We start from the raw sequence: 23,361 nt of genomic DNA, 5'->3' as shown, positions 1-23,361 counted from the left end.
GTGCAATAGATAATCTAAAACGTACAGAATGAAAGTCTGTGATATATTGATAATTTTTAAGCATAGAACAGTATATATAGTGTAATTTGACTTTTACAAAAAAGTATAATTTATATATAGGTACTATATTCATAGACAAAACCTGGAAATTTGTACCAAATTTGTCTCTGGAGCAATGTTCTCAAGGGCAAGCATGCGGTTTTTCTCCTCAGGGGACATTTGGCAATGTCTGGAGACATTCTTGGTTGTCACAACTGGAAGACAGCTACCAAATTAGGAATCAGTAACAAGAGATACTTCTTAAAATTTTATGAAAATTTAAAACATTGCTAAATAATTTATGAGTCAAAAACATTGCTAATGAACATGTAAGGATGTTTAATCTCACTTGTAATTAGGGGAATTCAAAATAATAAACAGTACTGTTTATGTACAAACTATTAACAAAAATTAAAGTGTGACAACAGCAGACACTGTTAAGAGTATAGAAAAATAAGAATCCTTATGTACCACTGGTGTGCATAAATTAGTACAACCAGTTTGGAGAACAATTATCTAACAACATTGACAATGTATAGCCCCTATAACTCAGCACTTTCTCTTCTAGGAATATAATGTAGAGAAATTGAACCCAATCCATACAATCCCTATTAACTTCAGTTTTGCTCTCAAAGACAAGATATTTACAAATATTATACCTGTTTCAGTGTTACTTACAAATCTTATTTAATAGAATACTCTTGCTAGCTATCTTTCTTCTGCCAAATCTTACAAACTAAGAAATAGTTTGATTTTTGATTCTAGAGCTATGCTTATAAAGTTGGCATTACCCAGAATGCTAGTCTTGAAAAAAAAATTTGAGGTGGTAGTGGAATCAAGAAGCTAATCTTTTATAGGTACTTAGTCCATAAATAGTCAACAGACTTTCTTTGGGCATCTAATTCTGGTCACTGCTCCTAATATTGATTATTTTCACTGGGTTGTAAAATAAAGTTGTAATGAAAAGTTTTTGTCTTTGGAGATTTGAAAATTTGCTTCATATGAGTCATTTTCCTTCCAGGCTCTAAATTACCTTGGTATTCAGCCTACAAAGGAACAACACCAAGCCCTGAGACAGCAAGTACAAACAGACTCAGAGGGGACAGTGGCTTTTGGAGGTAAAATATCAGGTTCACCATGTTGTATCATCACAGAAACTTGGTCAAAGAGTTATTGTGACCCATTTTCATTAAAAGTGCTTGTTCTTTAGAAGGAGAGAATGAGAAGTAAAACCATATCTATCTGAGGTTTCTTAATCAGTACTCTAAAATTTTAGCTAGAGTTACTTGCCTAGCTGGGTCAGCCAAAAGAAGAACTTTATTAAAACCTTTCAGCTCTAAAATATCATTCTATCATATTCTTTTTTATTTATGCATAAACATTGCTTTAGTAATAATAAAAGAAACTACAAAATATAGAAATCCTAGTTTCACTACTGTGAAATTAATTCTAATTCTTTTTTTAGCAATATAATATATAAATATTTTGCTGGTGTTATATGATTAGTGGTTTATACCCTGGGAATTGGTTTCAGTACCTCCTAAGTATACCTAAACCTAGGCATTCTCAAATCTCACAGTCAGCCCTATGGAAACTGCATATAGGAAAAGTTGGCATATAGAGCGTATACATGAAACTCCATATAAGCAAATTTTGCAGCCTGTACATACTGTATTTTCAGTCTGCTTTTGGTTAAAAAAAAAAATGCCTATAAGTGGACCCATGCAGTTAAGCCCATGTTGTTCAAGGGTCAATTGTATTCATATTACAGATAGCATAGTGTACCACTTCGTTGTCATACTGTAATATTAAGCCTTTCTACTATTGGAAATTTTAATGGTTTCTCAGCAGCTGATATTGTAAATCTATACTTATGATCATTGTGATTGTAGCTGTTTTTCTTAGAATAAATTCCCACAATTTAGACTTTTGATATATATTGATAAATTGTTATCCAGAGATGTTTTACACATTTATTTGCTCTTCTACTAGTAATGTTCGAATATAACAGTTTTTTGTCTCCTTGACACCATTAAGTATTTATTTTTTCCTTGTGTAGTAGATGCAGCATTGTATCATTTTTAAAGCATCTTTATTGCTAGAAAAAAAAAAAGAAAGAAAGAAAGAAAATTCAACTTTTGTTTTTTAAGTGATGAAAAAAAGATAGCTTTGGTCCCATCTCCTGTTGAAAATTACCCCAAAATAATGGGAACAAGAAACAGACATACACATACAACTAAAACCACAATATCTAAGGACAGAAAATGGTTGAGGAAAGGAAATGAATTAGTGAGCAGTGGCAGATAAAGTCTAAGTGTCTAAAGAAAGAGAAATCACAATGGGGAACAAGGTGATTTGACTCTGAAAAGGCTTAGTATTCTAACTGAGAGCATAAGGTACTTCTGATGGCTGGGTTTAGGAGGGTATTTAAAACAGGATCGTTAGAAATCTTTATGAGGAGAATAGCATGTGCTCTTTTCCTGCTCCTTCTTAAGTAGTCCAGCAATTACTACTTCCTTGTACCTCCCTTGAGGTATATTCCCTTGAGAATTTGAACCAGAGAGATTCTGGTCCTATAGTTGCCAGCAGCAAGGGAGTTTGAGGGAGTGTGTGGTGAGTCATGACTCACAGCGCACACCCAGATTGCTCAGGGAAATTTGCAGCCATGTGTATAACTATAAGCAGGAGATTATAGGATTCTCTCTGAAGAAGCTAAACAAAAATGTCAGCTGGCTGATTGCCCTGTAGTGAAACCTGCCAGTTAACAAGACAAATTTACAATCAACTTTTTTAGTGCCTGATTCTTCAATCTGAACTCAAAGCAAGGAGCCAAGGGTCACCAGACATTTGAAGAAATCCTTCAACATAAAATATAGAGCCCAAATTATCAGACAAACAAACAAACAAAAAAAGGAACTCAGAAGAAAGAAAAGTAATGAAGAGCAGAAGAGAACTTCATGTAAACTATAATTAATATCTTTAAAAAGTGGGCTGGGCATGTGGTGTGCGCATGTGGTCCTAGCTACTTGGGAGGCTGAAGCAGAATGATCGCTTGAGCCCAGGAATTCGAGGCTGCAGTGAGCTATGATCGGGCCACTGCACTCTAGCTTGAGTGACAGAGAAAGAAACAAATAAAAAAAAAAGATAAGTGGAGATAATGCTTTCATGAAATAAAAGTAGGATGTTATAAAATAGGAACAGTCAGAGAACACTTAAAATGATACTTGGAAGTTCAAAATATAATAGCCAAAATGAACAGTATTGGAGGATACATATATGAATAGGGCACTCTCCATGTCTGAAGAAGGTTGTGGACTGCTCTGTGACTTATTTGCCAAATGGCCTTTGGCAGTTTAAGAGAGTTAACCTGTCTTAGCCTCAACGTATTCATCCGTAAAATGAAAAAGATAAGAGGACCCACCTCAGAAGATTGTTGTGAGCATGAAATTGCTAACTACCACGCCTGGCATACAAAAGCTGTTGTATAAACATTAGCTGCTACTATTATTATTATTAAATCTCAGGTTTTTCCAGCTAGAAAAGCTGTTAGTCATAATATTGTCATATGTTTCAGAAAAAGTTCTGCTCATAATACAAGAGTTAGAGAGATGAATATATGTCTGTGATATGTATTTGCTTTACTGTTGTCTATTGAATTATTAATTTTAGCAAAGTTAAGTTAAAACTAGTTTATCTCTTACTTATTTGAACTTAAATTTTCTTGTCACTTCAGTCAATACTATTTTAAGATAATTTATGTAAGTTAAATTTGAAGCATTAGTTATAACACATAGTTTCAACTTCATATAAAAAAAAGGTCAGATTTATTTAGATGAAGTTAAATGCTGTGTTCTTACTGAAATGTGTTCCATTGTAGATTTTGTCCAGGTTGCCAAAAACTTGTTTTGCTTGCAGTTGGATGAAGTAAATGTTGGCGCACATGAAATTTCCAACATACTAGATTCACAGGTAGAGTATGCACTATAAAATTATCTTGACTGTACCAAAGTCACAATTCTTGACTTTTATGGGTCATATAGGTAGGCTTTTTTCACTTTTTTGTTAAATTATGCACATAATTCATGTTTCTTGGGTAAATATATAAAATACAGGTTAATTTAAAATCAAAAGTAAAAGTTCATCTTGATCTCCTCCATCCTCCTCTTTCACTGGCCTCTCATGCTAATCCCATCCCTAAGTTTGCCAGTATTGACAATTTGATATGTGGAGGGATACATACTATAACTTGATAGATAGATAGATATTATATGTGTGTGTCCATTCCAGTCTGTTTTATCTCACCATAATATACACACAGAAAAGCACTCATGGTAAATGTATACCCTATGATACTTTACAATCTCAATCATCCTCTTATAATTAGCATTCAAATCAAGAAACACATTACCAGGATTAAAGAAATACATTACCAGGACCCCAGAGGCTCTCCTACCCCTGGGTTCCTTTCTATGAACAATTACTAGTAACACTCCCATCACTCCCCCTAAAAAATTGGGGTAACCACTCTTTTGCCTATTTTGCATATTTCTAATAACTTTTCTTCTAGTTCAAGTTTAAGAATCAAAGTAGCACTTTTATTTCATGGTTCTATTTAGAGCTCTGCTGTTTTCAAGTGATAGGTCTTATTGACGAGAAGTTTGAATACTATTTATTATTACATAATTCCATAAATGCAGTGTAAAAGTGTATGATTAGTTTATTAGACAAAGTAAATCTCCTCTCACTTAAAAAATAATGCTATATCACTTTTTTAAATGTTTCAGATCACTTTGTTCTATTTAGCAAGCAATCTCTTCTATTGCTAAGCATATTGCCCATTGCAATCACCCAAAGACCTGGTTGTTCTGTAACTTTCAGGAGAGTACCCAGTTCTCCCAGATTTGAGGTACTGGTTTATCAGAACTAATTCTGTAGCAGTTACTAGATGAGAACTAAAGTGTAGGAATGCAGTTTTCATTCTGCTTTTTCAGGTGTTATGTATTTATCTACCTAATGTTGATGGTAGAGAACATAGTTTTTTACTGCCAAACAGTTCTCAAAGCTGTCATACCCATTTTTGATAAGGAAAGGCAAAGATGGTTCAGTGGCTTATAACATGCCAGTGAAGTGGGGAATTCAGAGTACTTTGTATGAGCATGCAAAGCTTTTTTAGCAGCTGCAACAAGATAGTCATGCTCCAGATTAGTAATTTACTTCCTTCTTACCAATGCGATTTTAGGGCAGATAAGCATGTGTTCAATCTGTGATACTTTGATAGCAAAAACAAAATGCTGATGGCAGTTGTATAAGATGTTCTATATGCCAGTAATTTTCTATGTGTGGCTTCAGATCGCAATGTTGTGCAATTGTCATTATATTATTTATAAAATTTCTTTGTTACATTCTGCTTGTCAGCACACAGTAGATATCCTCATAAAGTATTGGCCTTCCTTTCTTTTTTTACTTGAATCCACAATAAGAATACATTTTTTGTTTTGTTTTTTTCACCACACTCTAACATGTAACTGAAACAAAAGTCTCTCAAAGCATTACTTACCTTTTCTATGTGTACTGTATTCTTATTTATTAATAATATTCAATTCTACTTCTTTAAAAATTTGGTTTCATAAATCACTAATGGGTAATATACCCCAGTTTGAAAAACACTATAAAAATCACAGCTTGTCAAGTGGCTCACCAAAAATAACTTATTATTTTGTATTGTAATTCCCAACTTTTTTGAGTTAAAAAGTTGTATAGTGCCTCATCTGAAGTATATCAATTGATCTACAGTTGAGGAAGCTGACAGTCTATGAGGGTAGGGAAATTCCACTGTGGTTACCCCCTCAACTATCTAAGTTTCACAAACAGGCTCACAATCATTCTGTTAGGGATGCATGTCTTTTACTCACATTTTTTTTTTTTTTTGGCTGAATAAGATGGCTTGTCTTTTTCTTAATTTATTTTTAGAAAATATTTTCACTGAAATATAACATAAACACAATGAAGTACAAAAATCTGAAGTATACAACTTGATGAATTTCTCTTATGTCTCTCACCACTCAAAAAGTTCCCTCATGCCAACTTCCAGTCATCTGCCACTTGTAGTTTTACATTAGAACAAATGTTTTGACTTACTTTTGCCTGATCTTGACATTTGCAATATATAGAATTATAGAGTATGTACTTTTTTGTTACTAGCTTCTTTTGCTCATTGTTTTGGCTGACTCATAAGATTTCTTGAGATACTATCTTCTGTAATAAGTAGAAATTGCTATAAATCAGTCCTGCTTTTGTTTATTTGATAAAGAACTTTTGGATTTGGAAGAACATGACATTTAGAACCAAAAATATAATTATCTTACTATGAGTCTAATCATCTTGCTATATTAAAAAATTCATGCAGTGCTACACTTGCTGCTGGCACAAAGTTATACACAGAAAAGGCAAGGCTGGAGCCCACATTTAGCAGTACTCTAAACTTAGCAATAGCATATTACAGTCTATCATAATATGATGATTTTACCAGACTAATCAAGTACGATATCATGAATGGATTATCTTAAAATCAGAGAGAATACTGTGAATTCCCTACAGTAGACTTTTCACACTTTGGGCTCTTGTTAAATCAATTTAGTAGATTGCAACAACCATTTTAACAAATGAGAATAGAATAGAATATATCAAAGTGAATTGTATGTGATAAGATTAAGTAATATTTCACTTATACTGGATCATGATATAAATCATATTTTTCACTATGTATAGCAGTTAATACACTTCCCTGAGGACTCATCTGTAAAACACCAAATATATATTGAACAACTGTGTCTATATGGAATTATTTAGTTGCTGTTACCACATGTTATTAAGATAAATAAAACTCAGCCCATATAGTTTAAGGAAAAGTCATGCACACAAATAATTATAATAACAAAAAGTACATTGTGTGGTAAGGCCATAATAGTAATAGAGCTTAGAATATTCAGAAAAGATTTATTACAGAGGTGGCATCTGAGTGAATTTTGAAGGATAAATAGGATTTTATCTGCTCAAGAGGTAAGCAGGGAGTGATAAGAGTATTAGCACGAAAAAAATAGAATGTGACTGTAAGCAAAGAGTAGTCTACTTTTTAAAAAAAGATAATTGGGTACATGCAGGTACACAAGTTAGGCCTTAAAGGGTAAATGTTAAATTTAAAAGTTTGTACTGTACTCAGTAGTAAGTGAGGAGCTATTAAGGAGAAAAGTGACGTGATCAAAGTGATGTGTTAGAAAGAGTAATCTCATGTGTTGATTATCTAGAAAGGGAATGAAACTGGTGGTAGATAGTCTAGATAGAGGACTATGGAAAGAATCCAAATATAGGATCATAAAGAACTAAACTATAGTGACGGTGGAGAGAACAGAAAGGAGAGGAGTGACAGATATAGGATATTTACCAAAAACCACCACATCGAGAAGTATATCATCAACAGATACCATTAATAGAAATAGGGAAATAAGGAGAAAGCTTTTATCAAGGTAGAGAAGATGATGGATTATGTTTTAGAGAAAGTACATTCAGGATGCTAACAGATATAAATAACCAAAGGCATTGGAAATAAGAAACTGAACACCAGGGGAGGAATTTGGGAATAATTTGGAACATGATAGTTGAAGCATAGCAGTTAATGTGATCACTCAGAGCTTGTAGAGAAAATGAGGGGAAGGGAGAGGGCAAACTGGAGAACCTCCCACCTCCTTCCCCATTTAAGGAGTAGAAATGAAAACAAGTCCTTGGAAACAGCATAAATGTTCAGAAGGGTAGGTGAAGTAGTAGGATATCACAACCTAAAGAAGAGAAAATGTCAAGGAAAAAAGGCGTGAGCAACAATATATGTAACAAAGAGGTTATGAAAGTTGGTTGGGGGCATTTACTTTGTCAAATAACAGTTTTATTGGTGAAATTACGAGTAATCATTTTAGAAATATGGGGATGGGAGGAAAGATGTGTAAACCAGATTTGAAGAAGTAAAAGGAATGAGCAGGAGAAATGAAAGGAGAAAAGAAGAGGATACACAGAAATTTTTAGGTGAATAGGATGGTCTCACACAATTTTATAAGGAAAGGAGGTAACTGAATTGGTCTCTAATGGAAGGCTTAATCAATAAAAGTAGACTGGAACAGAGGTTATTGTTTTGTTTTGTTTAAGATGAATTGAGGTTGGGGGATGTGGCCAATGGAATAGTAGCTCTCCAGAATTGATACAAGTCAAATAACTTAAAATCACGATGGTGGAAGAAGAGTGAAGGGAGAGGTGAGGTCAGACCTAGTCAACACAGTCCAGTGACTGACAGTGTCTCTTGGTGTCCCCAGAAGAATACTGTAGAAAGGAGAGTGTAAATGATTTACAGTGTTATTTACCAGGTGTCAGAGAAGTCAGGGGATCCAAGGATCACAAACAATATTGTAAGAGTGAGACAGAAAAGGGATGTAGAAGGTTGAAAATAGCCATCTGTCCAGAATCGGTGTTAAATAGCAATAATTCATTTCACTTACTGCTTGCTTAGTTGATATATATTTGAATAGAACCATAAAAAAAAAGTCAGTGAGCACAAAGGGGCATTTCAAAGAATTCACAAGTAATATCCATGGCCAATTCTTTGGCTACACATTTTTGCTGCTTAGTCCAAAATAGCAGTAGAATTATAAAACATGTTTTAAAGGCATGGTGTGTTCTATGACTATTCAGGCTAGTGCTTTGCCTCTCAGAATGGTACCGTGGATTCTTTTTTGTGTGATTTATCTCCATGATGTTAAGCTCAAAAGCTTACAATCACATCCCTAAAATCCCAATCCATAATTTCTCTTAATAAATTGTTATAGCTCTGTTGTCTAAAATTTTATTTAAACTTTTGAACCCTGTTTATTACACTTCTTAGGAAAAGAAAATAGAATAGGTTTATATGAATGCCGAGTAGCAGTGTTTCCCAAATTGTGCTTTGCAAACTTTAATTCCATGAGCTAGTACCAAAATATTAAATAAAGGCAGCAGGGTAAGGGGGTCAGGGGTGTGGTATGGTCAAATTACTGAGGGAATGTGACAAGTTATTCAATTATACTTGCTTTTTAAAAATTCAAGTCCTCATTTGCATATTAAGCCATTTAGGAAAGAAGTTTAATTTTTTCTAAATCCTATACCACTACCACAATCACTACCACCCAATTTTGCTTTCATACAAAACTGATTAGTATCCTTTGAAACACACTTTGGGAAATACTGTTATGTTGGAAAATATGTTCAAAACTAAAACAATGTAGAATGAATTCTTACGAGTGTTTGTGTGAGAGTAACAGACACACATAAAGAATATGAGATCATATAAATTACAGACAATGGCCATAGATACCCAAGCTAATGTGGCAGGGAAAAGAGAACCAATAATGTTTAGGGAAAAAAGTTTCTTCCCAAACTTCAAAAATGACTCCTACTTCTGTTATTCTAGGGTTTGGAAAGCAAATCTGAGTATCTCATCCATTCTGCCACAATTTGTATTGAATAGTTAATAAAAATCACAGACTATGATGTCACACCTCTGTGGGAATCTTGGAATGGCCATTTATTAGCTGTGAAATCTTAGGCAAGTTATTAATACTAACGTCTCTGAGGTCATTTCCTCATCTATAAAATGGAGATAGGGTTTCTATAAGGCTATAATATTGGATGTATACAGTCCTTAGCAATGCATCTGCACGTAATAAGTTTCCAATAAATGGTTGATATTATTAATTATTCCTATTGTCTTTTCCTACTCTGTAGTCACCTCTCCTATCTAAAGGGCTCTGTTTTAAGCCCATGTAACAGTCGCTTTCTCCACTTAATACTGTAAATTATATTTCTATACTATTTTTTTTAGCTTTTTTATAGCTTCCACACAGAAGATGGCTATAATTAGACTTGGATTTTATCTCTGGTTAGATTGTCATTTTTTTTTTACCTTGTAATTGACTGTCAAAGAGATCATGGTAAACATAAAAGAAATTGTCATCTCTGATATTTTTTGTTGTTGTTATTCACTTGTGTATGAATTATTAATGTTATCTTCAATCCACAGTTTCTGAGCAGGAATATTTTTAAGCCATTTGGCTGTTGTTGCATTACTTTTCATTTAGTTAAAACCAGATACATAATTGATAAATATACTTTACTGGGCTCATGTAAACCCTCTTGATTGATAATATACAGCATTTTGTTAGCCTTAGATACCATGCTCTTGAAATGAATGTCTTTAGGAAATAGTTTATGTTGACAACTTCTAAAGTCTTTTGACATTATAAACTGTGTTGGAATTTGGACTTTTAAGGAAAATTATATTGTTAAAATAAAAATCTTGCAGGTGAGAACAGAGTCAGTATACCTTCTAATCATCTAGATTCTGTTGTAGGTAACAGCAATGTAAAGTTAAGCTTAAATGAATGAAATTGTCCCAGATTACTTTAATATTCTCTTTTATCTAATCCAATGACTCTGAAGTAAGAAACTGAATTTTGTTATCAGAATGCAAAAGCCTAAGATTAGTCAAAAAGGGTGTTTATGTTAGTTCTCATAATTAACATCTAATGCATATCTTTTATATTTTAATATTGACAGCTTCTTCCCTGTGATTCCTTAGAAGCAGATGAAATAGAAAGGCTTAAGCGTGAAAGAAATGATGCCTTGAAAGAAGTGAATATACTTAAGGTAACCTCCAATTTAGCATTCTTATATTTTCTTTAGAATAAAGGAAATAATCCTATGTTGTATTCTGAAGTGTTGTAGCTCAGTTTTATTTTCAGTGAAAGAATATTACTATCAAATAGTTAGAATTGGACTCCTTCTTTAGTTGGCCTTTAGAGAATTAATTTTTAGTTCACATACTTACTGATATTTCACAATATGCCTTCTCATCCAGGCTACTTCTTACTCCTATTTTTCTCTCACATTGGCAACCAGGGCAGAAGTAGATAAGGAGCCAACAAGCAAACTGTGACAGTTTTGGATCTTTTGAGTTTATTAGGAAATACATTTTTTTCCATGTGCAGTGCCATGCTTAAGGGACATAATGTTTTGCTAATGTAATTTGGAATTAAGGCAATATGATTTAAGGGAGGAAAAAACACATATTCCAAATATACTGTAATATTATGATTCTCTTTATATGGTTTCATTCTGGTTTTAATAGAATATTAAATTTAAATTATATCCTAATTTTTGTAGAAAGCTCTTATGTTTTCCAACTCCTCACAAAAAGCAGCATAACTACTTGATTTACCATTAACTCGCCATAGGGATATATATTTTTTAATTATTTTATTAAATAAGTGAAATTCTGTTTAATTTTTATTAAATTTAAGTTTTATTAAAATAAAATCTTAACATCAAAAAAAATTCTTGCTACCTTATTTTTACAATTCCAACCTCTAGAGGAAGCCATTGTTAGAAATATATTATCTTTTCAGAGGCTCTGCACAGGCAATCATATTTTTAAAAATAAATGTATTTGAGGAGCCAGGGAGAATACAAGAAATCTCTATACCTTCCTCTCAATTTTGCTATAAACCTAAAACTACTCTAAAAAAAAATAAAGTCTTGAAAAATAAAATGAATATATATTATTTTAACTTTTATTAATACATAAATTGCTTCATCCACACTTTTTTACAAATTGCCTTTTTTTCCTTTGTTAGAGTTATATCTTGAGCAGCCTTTCAGATTAATATATAAAGATCTACCAGATTCTTCTGAATGGCTCTCCTATATTTCAAATGGTTATTTAGCCAGTTACCTGTCAATGGATATTTAGGCCATTTCCAGTTTTCCATTATTAAAAGTAATTCCACCTTCAACAGCTTTGTAGATATGCTTTTGGCCAATTGCAGAGTATATACACAGAATAAATATCTGAATATGTAATTGCTTTATTAAAGGATATGGGCACATAAAATGCTATGTTACCAAATTTCTTTCGAAAGGCTTTGCCAATTCACATTTCTTCCTAATTTATATGAGCATTCCACGACTGCAGGAACATTTTATATATTTGTTTTTATAATTATAAAGCCACTATCTTTCTACATTTTTTGGTATAATAGTTACAAGTTTAGATGGAAAATATAAATTTAGTTTTAAAAATACATGAATTGTTTCTTCATATTCTGTTTAAAAATTTCTTCAGTGTTGGTTACCTTGGTAAGATAGCATTTTTCTAAAATTTATCTCTAGATAAACCATTAGATCTTGTTGTTTATTGGAATTTTCAGAGTCTCAGATCTTTTTCCTTTCCCTAAAGTATATCATTGCTAAATTTAATGATATATTTCAGTTTTTATTGGAATATCAGTATTAATTATTAGAATTTTAATTTAAAACTGTATATGCCATATTCCTTTGACATTTAAACAAGGCTTCTCTGAGGAACCATTCAATAAATCAGGATTCACATTTAAAGTTCATGAAATGTAACTGAACATACCCTAATATGACAAAACCTAAAATCCCAGATAAGCAGTCAGTCAGTTAGCTCAGTTGGTTAAAAACATGGTGCTAAAATTCCAGATAAAACAAATTCTACAGTTTATAATTAACTTTACTTCAAAACCTCTCAATTGTCTGAGAACCATTTAAAGAAGCTATAGAAAATAGTATACAAAGCAATAAATATTTTGTTTGAGGTAATGTCTTTATTTTCAGTTTTTCTGCTTGTACTATATATACACAAAAAAACAGAGCTTGTTAAATGAAGTTCATAGAGTGCATAGATGGTGTCTTATCACTTTTCATTATCCTGTGATATATCTATTCTTCATGTCTGATATGAGCTACAAATAAAAACGAAACCAAGATAATTGTATGCCAGTGGCTAATTTTTATTTTGCAAGAATGATTTTTAAAAGTGCTATGGACTTTATTTACCTGAAAGCCTTTCTTCAGGATTCACATTGCTACTGCTTTACAAAGGTGAATGAAAATAGATATATTTTTCATTGACAGATGTGAAAAACTAGGACACAAAGAGTGAAGGTGACTTGCTAGAGCATAAAAGCACAGGAGCCAGTAAGCAGTCTCTTGGCTCCTGGTCTGTGGCATATTCATTAGATTGCTATATTATATTCATCATCATATACCTTCATTTCACCTCTTAGACAAGAATGAGCTGCAATATACTAGAAAGTAGATTGCCTCTTATAAACGTTGCAATGTTGCCATGAATCTTTACCACTTAATTTACTGTTCAAGCTATTTCTCTGCTCAAGTTTGTAGTAAAATGGCTCTTAGTTTTAGTATTTTGATTTGATCAATAAAATGTTGATTTATTTAAGATATACTTAATAAAATTGGACATTTTCAGGGTATATGCTTAACTAAATTTAAGTTCAAAGATATTTTTTTTGCATACATAATATTCACCTACCTTAATAACTACCTTGATTCATCTACCTTAATAACTATCATTTTATATTTTGGTTATACCAATCATACCTTTTTTTTATGGGTAATCTTCCAAGAATGAGCTAAAATTAAATTATGAAAGCAGGAGTCAGCCCCTTCTCACATGCCCTCTTTAGTATGGTCAGAGACCTTTACTTCTAATTTGTAGTAATGTTGACCTTCAGTTTGGAAGCTCTTTGGCAAAGATAGCTATTGCCCAAAATTTAGTTAATATTTATACATTTTGATTCTTACTGACTTATTTTTTGACCTCAGATTTTGAGATTTTACAAAATTAATCTAATAGAAAGTACATTAACTCACGATTATACTATAGATAACCAATTACTTTTAAGTAGTATGTATAAAGCCAGAAAATGTAAGAAAGTACAATCTGAAAATGTAAGCAATTTGATATTTGGGATCATATAAGCTTCGAGACAAAGAACTAAAAATCATACTCATTGATACCTTCATAACAAGTTAATATTAATTCAGTGGTTTTTAAATATAGGAAAAGTTATTTGAATCAGAGAAGCAAAGGAAACAATTGACAGAAGAGCTCCAGAATGTGAAACAAGTAAGTGTATAACTGTGTGTGTGTGTGTGTTCTTTTGTGTGTGCATAAACATGTGAGGTATATCATAAAGCAGTGATGTTTTATAATATCCCAGAGCTTACTGGTGCAAAAATATAGTATAAAATAGTATAGATCTTAACAATCCCATCAATAAATGGGCAAAGGACATGAACAGAAACTTTTCAGAAGAAGACAGAATAATGGCCAACAAACATATAAAAAAGTACTCAACATCTCTAATGTTTAGAGAAATACAAATAAAAACCACAATGAGATTACCACCTAACTCCAGTGAGAATGACCTTTATCAAAAAGTCCCAAAACAACAAATGCTGGCATGGATGTAGAGAGATTGGAACACTCTTACACTGCTGGTGGGACTGCAAATTAGTACAACTCCTGTGGAAAGTAATTTGGAGATATCTCAAAGAGCTAAAAATAGAAATACCATTTGATCCAGCAATCCCACTCCTAGGCATCTACCCAAAGGATAAAAAGACATTCTATAATAAAGACATCTGCACTCAAATGTTTATGGCAGCACAATTCACAATTGCAAAGATGTGGAAACAACCCGAGTACCCATCAAAATGTGAGTGGATTAATAAAATGTGGTATATGTATGCCATGAAATACTCCTCAACTACAAAAAACAATGGTGAACTAGCACCTTTTATATTATCCTGGATAGAGCTTGAACCCATCCTTCGAAGTGAGGTATCACAGGAATGGAAAAACAAGCACCACGTGTACTCGCCATCAAATTGGTACTAACTGATCAACACTAAGGTGCTGATGTGGTAGTAATATTCACTGGGTGCTGGTCAGGTGGGAGGGGGTAGAGAGGGTTGGTAAATTCACAACTAATGGATGCAAAGCATGCTGTATGGGGGAAAGGCACACTTGTAGCCCTGGCTTGGGCAAGGCAAAGGCATTATATGTAACCAAAATGTTTTTACCCCCATAATATTCTGAAATTAAAAAAAAAGAATATCTTAAAACTTGATGTTTTATTTATCACATAAAATAATTATGAGATAATCAGACTAACAGTGTTTTATTATTATTTTTAAATATTTGAATCAGCTTTATTGGGCTGTAATTTACCTATAACAAAACGTACCCCATTTTAAATGTAAAAAAAAAAAAAATAATCACTTTTGGAGGCCATACCTGTGCTGAAGTCTTGCTACTGCTGCTCAAAAAAATGTTAAAACTCCTTTCTCAAATTGTTTTCAAAATCAAATATTCATGGAACAAAATGGCCAATCTCATTGCTTTTCTATTCTTTTTTTCTTTTTTTTTTTTAATTTTCCCTTTTTCCCCCTTTTCTTGTGTTTTGTTACTCATACCTCATTTTTTTTTTTTTTTTTATTTCAGCTCATCATGGGGGTACATAAGTTTAGGTCATATACATTGTCCATGTCCTGCCCATCCCCCCGAGTCAGAGTCCCAAGCGCGTCCGTTCTCATTCTCCAGACAGTGCGCCTGGCACTCATCATGTAGTCATACCTCCATCCCCTCCCCCCCCTACCTCCCCGGGTCTGCACCTTCAAGCATGACCATTCCCCAGAGGGTGTGCAGTGCACTCGTCATGTAGGCATACACCCATCCCCTCCCCCCACCCCCCAACCCAGTCTGATATCCAATTGCCATACCTCATTTTATTCATGGCAAAAAACAAAAAAACTTTCCAGCAAACCAATTTTTACATTTAGTTGTTTTACATTTATTTTCACTCTGCATCATTCTTCACAGAATTTGAGAAAACTTACAACAAAACAATATCATGGAATAAAAACACAAACAACAAATAAAATTTAAATAAGAGAACACTGTTAGAGATCAATGACAATCACCTGATTTTTACTTTCCCTCTCACTATCCCCCTAGAAAACGTAAAATCAACAGAGAGCAAACAGAATGATACAGGAACCGTATTTTCAGTAATACTATGGACAGAGAGCACCACAACCTTCAAAGCACATATAAACAGAGTAAAAAAATTTCATCAAAACTCCTGCAGCTTAGCCTGCCACTGACACCTAGGAGACAAAGAACAGAGGAGGGAAGGATTTAAAGACTCTGAAAAAGGTAGAGAGAAACAGATGAATTAGCTGAAGCACAAACAGAATCACCCCCAGAAAGAGATAGTATAACAATAAATGCCAAAATACTGAACGTAGGTCAGGACATGGTGGTTCTCAGCACTGGCTACAGGAAAAGGACTTTAAGGTGTGCGCAACCAGAGGTGGCAGCCTTGGAGAATCATTGCTCCTGTGCAAGAATCAGATAAATAGGGAAGGATGGAATTCCTTGGAGACTAGGCAATGATGGGAAGGAAGGAAATACGGAAAAAATAAGGATCTTGCAGAAATGAAAAAGAAACGAGACATACCAATTCACCCACTCCTCCCCTATGACCATCAACAACATGATCCATAAAAGAAACTGCACAGAAGAGGGTACACTTGAATGAAGAAGTTTTTCTATGAAATAAAAAAGAATAGGAAAATAATTCTGACCCCATCATTATAAAACAACTGCAAAAATCAGACGATATGAATTAAAGCCTTTCTCTTGATGAAAACTTTCCAAAATAATTGAACCGCAAAGCTGAAGAAAATGTTATGCACCACTCCCAACTCAATTAAATATCCTCAAATAAGCTAAGGAAAATAACACTTCAAATTGGAAATTAAAAAAAAAAAAAAACAAAGAATAGAAATTGGAAAAAAAAAAACAAGAAAAAATGAAATGGAAGTTGATAAAATTTACAAAAGAAAAGAAGGAAAAGACAAAATCATATCAGAAATAAAAACTAAATTACAAGGTGCCCAAAGAAAAATATATTCAAGTGAAAAAGGCCTTGAAGAACACAGGAAAAACACCCAGGAAAGTGAAAATGAAATCAAGAAGTAAAAGAGTTTCTTGAAGAAATCAATCAAAGCAACTCAACAGCACTAACATTTAGAACTGTAATCCAAGAAAACTTTCCAGAATTAAAAGAAGACCTGAATCTACTATCTGGTACTGAGGAAATCTGAACTCTAGGATGTATCCTAGGAAAACTATTAGACTTTAAGAATACAGAAAAAAAATGCACAGTGTCTCCAAGTAAAAATACCAAATACCTTACAAAGACAATAGAATTAGACCAGCATCAACCTGCTTGAAACAACATACAAAGTAAGGCAGTGATGGAGCAACATGTTCAAGATGCTAAGGGATAGAGAGTGCATGAACCTTGTATGCAGCCAAGCTGACTTTAAGATACCAAGGCCATGGAAAACAGTATGGAATATGCCAGTACTAATGGATCTGCATGATAATTTTTAAACACTATGCCCAAGGTTATTTATTACAGCATCATTTGTAATTTGAAAATATTGGAAACTACCTTAATTTCCAAGCAAAGGCTATTGATTGAATAAACTATGTATGGGACATACATGCAGTGGAGTAGAAAATAACAAGGAAGATCTCTATTAAGTAATATGGAGTGATTTCCAGGATATATGATCAAGTTAAAAAAAAAAAAAACAAAAAAAGCAAAGTGCAAAAGAGTATATGTAGTTTGCTACCTTTTATAAACCAGGGAAATTAAAATATATATCTGTTTATCATTGTGAAAGAAACCAAAGAAAGGATAAACAACACAGCAATGAAATTGGTTACCTCTACAACATGGGTGGACAGGGGGTGGATAAGATACAGGAGGGAATGACACCTCTCTGAAAATACCTTTTTATGTAATTTTTACTTTTGAGTGCATGTTAATATTCTACTCATTTTAAAAACATATGAAGAAATAGGACAGGGAAAATCAACCTAAAACTACAAGCAAACTGAAGCAAATGAATCCAGTTGTATTTCAAATGACTACCATAACCATACTAAAAAACAAAAGAAAGAACCAATTCACGTAACTTAAGCAATATTTTTGTTCAGTGTTTTGCAGATTGAAGTTCAGTTGGGAAAGAATTGCAAACAAGTCCTAAACCTTTTTAAGTATGTTTTTTGTTTCATTTTGTTGTTTTAGTGGTATAAGCAAAGCAATTCTGAAACAATTTTAGATGCATTATAGGTTTGAGCAAATGTGTTGATTATTTTCGAGAGCCAGGATCTTAATGAGAAAGGAAAGACAAAATAGAATAAATGAAGTCAAGAAAGAGCCCTGTGGGATGGGTTTGAATTTGAGGTATCATCGTGAATACATCATTTGTTGTATATGATGTGCGTATGAATGTATATATGCACATGTACATACATATGTTTGTATATATATTCAGATGCTCCTTGACTTATGGTGGGGCTACATCCTGATAAACCCAATGTAAGTTGAAAATACCATAAGTTGAAAATGCATTTAATACCATGACAAATCTATGGTAAAGTCGGAGAATCATAAGTAAAACCATTGTAAATCAGGGACCATCTGTATTTATGTGCATGTGTATGTGTGTATGCATATGTATACATTACCTAGCTCTGTCAGCTTAAAGCGCTGAGAAGCAGACACCCTGTTAGCAATAAGCACATACCATATCTAGGTGTCCAGATACCCCCTCCCCACTAAAAGGAACTCAGTCTCCTTGGATAGGCTGATTTCAGGGACTGGGAAGGGTAAATATGAGACAAGCTAGGAATATCTTATTATGTGAAAAAATAAGGAAGTTCTCAAAGTGATGGGGACAAGTCATAAGGAACTAGCTTGAAGGAGCTTCCACTAACCAAATCTGGAAGAACTTGAGCACCAAAATAGTTTAGTACAGTAATGAATTACAAACTTTTGGAAAAAAGTAGTAATTCATGAGTCTATACCACTAGTAAATAGATTAAGTAATTAATAGGGAGAAAGGAGTACTCTTGCTCATAGTAGAATGTTGAATACTGACTGGTAACTGCAGAGAAGCTGCTAGATTTGAAAATCAGCATTTTGCATCTATTTTAGTTAAGACTGGTTCAGGCACGAATCATCAGAAGCTAAATTTAGGGGGAAATTTCAATGAAGAGCAGAATATTTACATATTTACGTGGTTTTAAAATATCACTCTACAAACTGCTTATTAATCACAAGAGGGAAAATAGTAATTATACAGTAGAGAAATGAGGAAACACCTTGACTAGTGCTAAAAATTGATATCACCAATGAAGAACAGACGGACATTGTGCTACTCGAAATGTGATGACCTGAATGGGACACATAATCAGCTATGTAGTATTCTGGCTGAGAATATGCATAACCTGAATCTAACCATAAGAAAACATCAGACAAACCCAAAATGAGAGAAAGTTTTATTTTAAAAAATAGGGGGAGGGTGTATGTATGTGTAGAGGTTCTTCAGAAATGTCAATGCCATTTTTTAAAAAAGCAATAAAAGATCTCAGATTAAAGGAGGTTAAAGAGACATGAAAACTAAATACAATTCCTAACCCTAGAATGGATCCTGTACTGGAATAGGAAAAATTCTATGAAGGACATTATTGAGTCATTTGACAAAACTGGAACACAGATGATAAAGTATTGAATCAATGTTAAAATTCCTAAATTTGTTAACTGTACTGTGATTATATGAGAGAATATCCTTATTTTTAGGAAATACTGAAGTTTTTAGGGATAAAGTGCTAGGGTATATGTAAATTACACTCAAATGGTTGAGATAAAATTATGTGCTTATATATTTATGTGTGTGTTTTCTATACATACACATATATATGCAAGTATGTATATATACATGTATGAGTATATATACACATATATGTGAGAGATTGAGAACATGCAAAATCTCAGCAATGATATCATCTAAGTATCAGTGGCTTACAAGAATACATTGTTTCTCATTCATGAACATGTTGGCAAAAGGGTGAATCTGGTTAATTAGGTAAGTCTGGGTGAAGGATATGAGGATATTCTTTATACTATTCTTACTCTTGTAACTCAACTGTAAGTTTGAAATTATTTCCAAATAAAATGTGTTTTTTTTTTAGTCTTCTATTTTTTGGCCAATTTTCAGACCCCATTTTATTAAATATTTTTACACTTTGATTGATATGCCTTTTTGGTTCTTTTCATTCTGTCTCTTCTATACATACATGAATTTGTATGGCCAGATCTTTTTACATTTTAGTGCTTGTGTCCTAAAAGTGGATATTTAAATTCTTCCTTGTTAGTTTTTATATATAGAATAAATTAGGAGATGGCTTTTTTCCTATATTTACTTAAAATTTTCTTTTCTCCTAAATGCTTGGGACATATAAACTTCAGAATATCAACAATGCTTCATAAAATCATATTATAGTAAGGGCTGATGTAAGACATGAATCAAAAGAAAAATAGCAGTTTTGCTTTCCTTTTCTAGCAATACCTACTTTTTCCACATGAGGCCCTCCTGTATTTATTCTCTGAAAGGATTAACTTCTATTATTAAGAAAGGTCAAGTCTGCATGAATAAATAATCTAAAACTAATCTGTATCAGAATTTAATAGGATTCAAAAGGAAAAGATGGGCTATAGATGAACAAATATGTAAACAAGAGAAAGAATATTATATGATGAGTGGTGAATTAGCATAAGGATTAGTGCAGAGTAGATAATGGGGTTTGGAGTTAGACCATCTAGCTTTGTACAGTGCCCCTGCCTCTTGCTAGCTTTTGATCTTCAGTGAAATGTTTTACCTTTCTGACTTAGTTTCCTCATCTATAAAATGAGTTTGATAATAGGATCCTTTATAAGAATGTTAGAAATATTATGATAATATATTAATATGTATTAATTAATATACATATATAGCACATGGTAAGCACTCAGTAAATACTATTATGGTTATTATAAATAATAGAAGAAGAAATATTAAGAGATGGAAATGATTTATTTTAACTATTTAATGTAGAGGAGGAAAATATAATTCTAGTTGAGGGCATAAGGAGACTTTTTATAGATAAGGTGGCATGTGAGTTGGGCCAGACATAGAAATGGAAAAGCCTTTCAGACAGAAAACATCATAAAAATCATGGTATAAAAGGAAAAAACTTGTCTTTGGAGTCAAAATAATCCTTGTTTTGTATGCTAACTTTATATTATTTGTTAATATGTTTGTGTCTTCATGTCTAAAAAAGTGATAATTTCTACCTTATAATTTTTTCATAGGACTTGAGAGTTTAAGAGCCTAAAACTGTCAAGAATATAGCAGGTCTCTGAAAAATAATAAGTTTGATATGTGTTTTTTTATTATCATCATTATCAAAGGCTCAGGCACATAAGGGAAACATGGAAAGATGAAGTGTAGGAAATGACATTTGCATGGCTATTTAGGACCAAAGCATATAGGCACTTGAATACCAATCTCAGATTTTAGACAATGAACTACCATTGAAGATATTTGACAAGGAGGAAAAAAATGAACAACTTGCTCTACCTGTAATGTGACCCCACTTTTTCTTTCACACTCTACATCCAACTTGTTGGTCCTACTTTTTAAAAATTACAGAATTTTACCACTCTTTACCACTTGCATCCCTGGTCTGAGCCACCATCATCTCCTGCCTATGTTATTATTAGAGCTTCCTAGCACCAGATCACCTTGCTTTTACCGTGCCTCACCCCCATACAGTTTAATCAGAACACAACAGCCAGAAATATCCTTTCAAAACTGAAGTTAGAACCCTCCAGGACTTTCTGTCTCACAGAGTAAAAGCCAAAAATGCTGCAAGTAAATGTCAAAGCCTGTGAAGGCCTATATGATCTGCTGTCCTCCCCTCCATCCTCATCACATTCTTCTTACCCTAGTGACCTCAGCTCTTACCACTCTTCTCCCTCCACTCTTCTACTAGTTCTCCAGGTCCTCTGATCTTCCTGCACTGTCATCCCACTCACACTCTCAACCTTGTCATGTATGGGGTTTTGGTATTACTGATTGCTTCTTTACATCTTACATAATTTACTTGTGTTTTGCCCTTTATCTGTGTCTGCCAACTAGAGGGTAAGCTTCATTGATTTGGTCTCTGATTTATCTTACAACAATAACTGGTGAAGAGTAGGTCCTCAATATTTGGTGCATTGATGAAGGGATGAATGAAGAATATACTTTAAAATTAAACTGATAGCAGGTTGGGAAGTAACTGAATATCAGATAAGAGGCTATTATAATAATTTAGAACATCACTGTCCCATAGAAATATAATGAAAGCCACTCAAGTATTATTAAATTTTCTAACAGCCACACTTTTAAAAAAGTAAAAAGAAACAGGTAAAATTAATCTTAATATATTTTGTGTAGTCTAATATACCCAAAATATCATTTTAGCATGCAATACCTTAAAAATTCATTAATGAGATATTTTTACATTCTTTTTTCATACTGTATCTTTTAAATACAGTGTTATTTTACAGTGTGAGCACATCTCAATTTTTACACTAAATTTTCATTGGAAATACTGGATCTATGTTTAGATTTAATAAAATTTAAAGTTGAAAAAATAGATTCACATACCCAAATGGTTCCAAACTTAATTTAAAAATTTTTAATAACTGAATACCAAATATGTTTACATCCACACTGATAAAACTATTTTATTTTTTAGAAGAATCTGTCTTTAAGCAAAATCTTTTCGAAGCTACATATGTTAAAGTTAAGTATATTCGTTAATTCTTGTCAATTCAGTATTATTAGCTTCAAATACAAGGGGTGTTACATATCATGAAAGCAATTCTAAATTTAGCTCAGTGCCAGCAAGGCATACTTCAAAATTTTTTTAGTTTTTATAGACAATTTATATAACACTATGATAATTTTACATATTAATTGATGGTAGAAAAATATGTGAAATCATTTTTTATTTATGTTATGAAAAGTTTCAATGTCAGTATAAATTCTTATACTTTTCTGGCTTCATAGATAAGCTTTCTTTTTTTGGAGTTTCAAATTTAGCTCATTTACATGCAATATGATATTGATGAGAAAATGTAAATCACACTGCCTTTTTTAAATCTTTGATTATTGAATATTAGGCATGCATTCCTTTTGTTTTAAAAAAACCTTAAATTGGAGTTAAAAGTACAGCAGATCTTTGTAAAACTCTTCTACAAACCAGCCAAGGAGTATTGGCAAGGAACACAGGATCATTAAATTCATTGTCTTCAATTTTCTTAACAGTTCCATAAACTAGTGATGACTCATAGAATTTATATACATATACTAAACAATGTTAACTGTATCCATGATGCTTCACATAAAATCAGCTTTAGAAAACTGAGCACAAATATTTTCAATATGTATCATACAGTGGAATAA

The 23,361-nt window shown here is 32.8% G+C and overlaps 1 protein-coding gene across 1 annotated transcript in view; it reads left to right on the top strand.

Moving 5' to 3' along the window:
* Positions 1-23,361, top strand: part of STXBP4 (syntaxin binding protein 4) — a 143,064-nt gene that overhangs the window by 40,022 nt on the left and 79,681 nt on the right. The window contains exons 9-12 of the mRNA XM_045525274.1: positions 1,061-1,157; positions 3,917-4,008; positions 10,672-10,761; positions 14,003-14,068. Coding sequence (XP_045381230.1) covers positions 1,061-1,157; positions 3,917-4,008; positions 10,672-10,761; positions 14,003-14,068 — 345 coding nt within the window. The remainder of the gene's footprint in view (positions 1-1,060; positions 1,158-3,916; positions 4,009-10,671; positions 10,762-14,002; positions 14,069-23,361) is intronic.

The sequence above is a fragment of the Lemur catta genome, chromosome 15 (genome assembly GCF_020740605.2).
Source record: "Lemur catta isolate mLemCat1 chromosome 15, mLemCat1.pri, whole genome shotgun sequence".
Taxonomy (NCBI): Eukaryota; Metazoa; Chordata; class Mammalia; order Primates; family Lemuridae; genus Lemur; species Lemur catta.
This window is presented reverse-complemented; position numbering and strand designations above follow the sequence as displayed.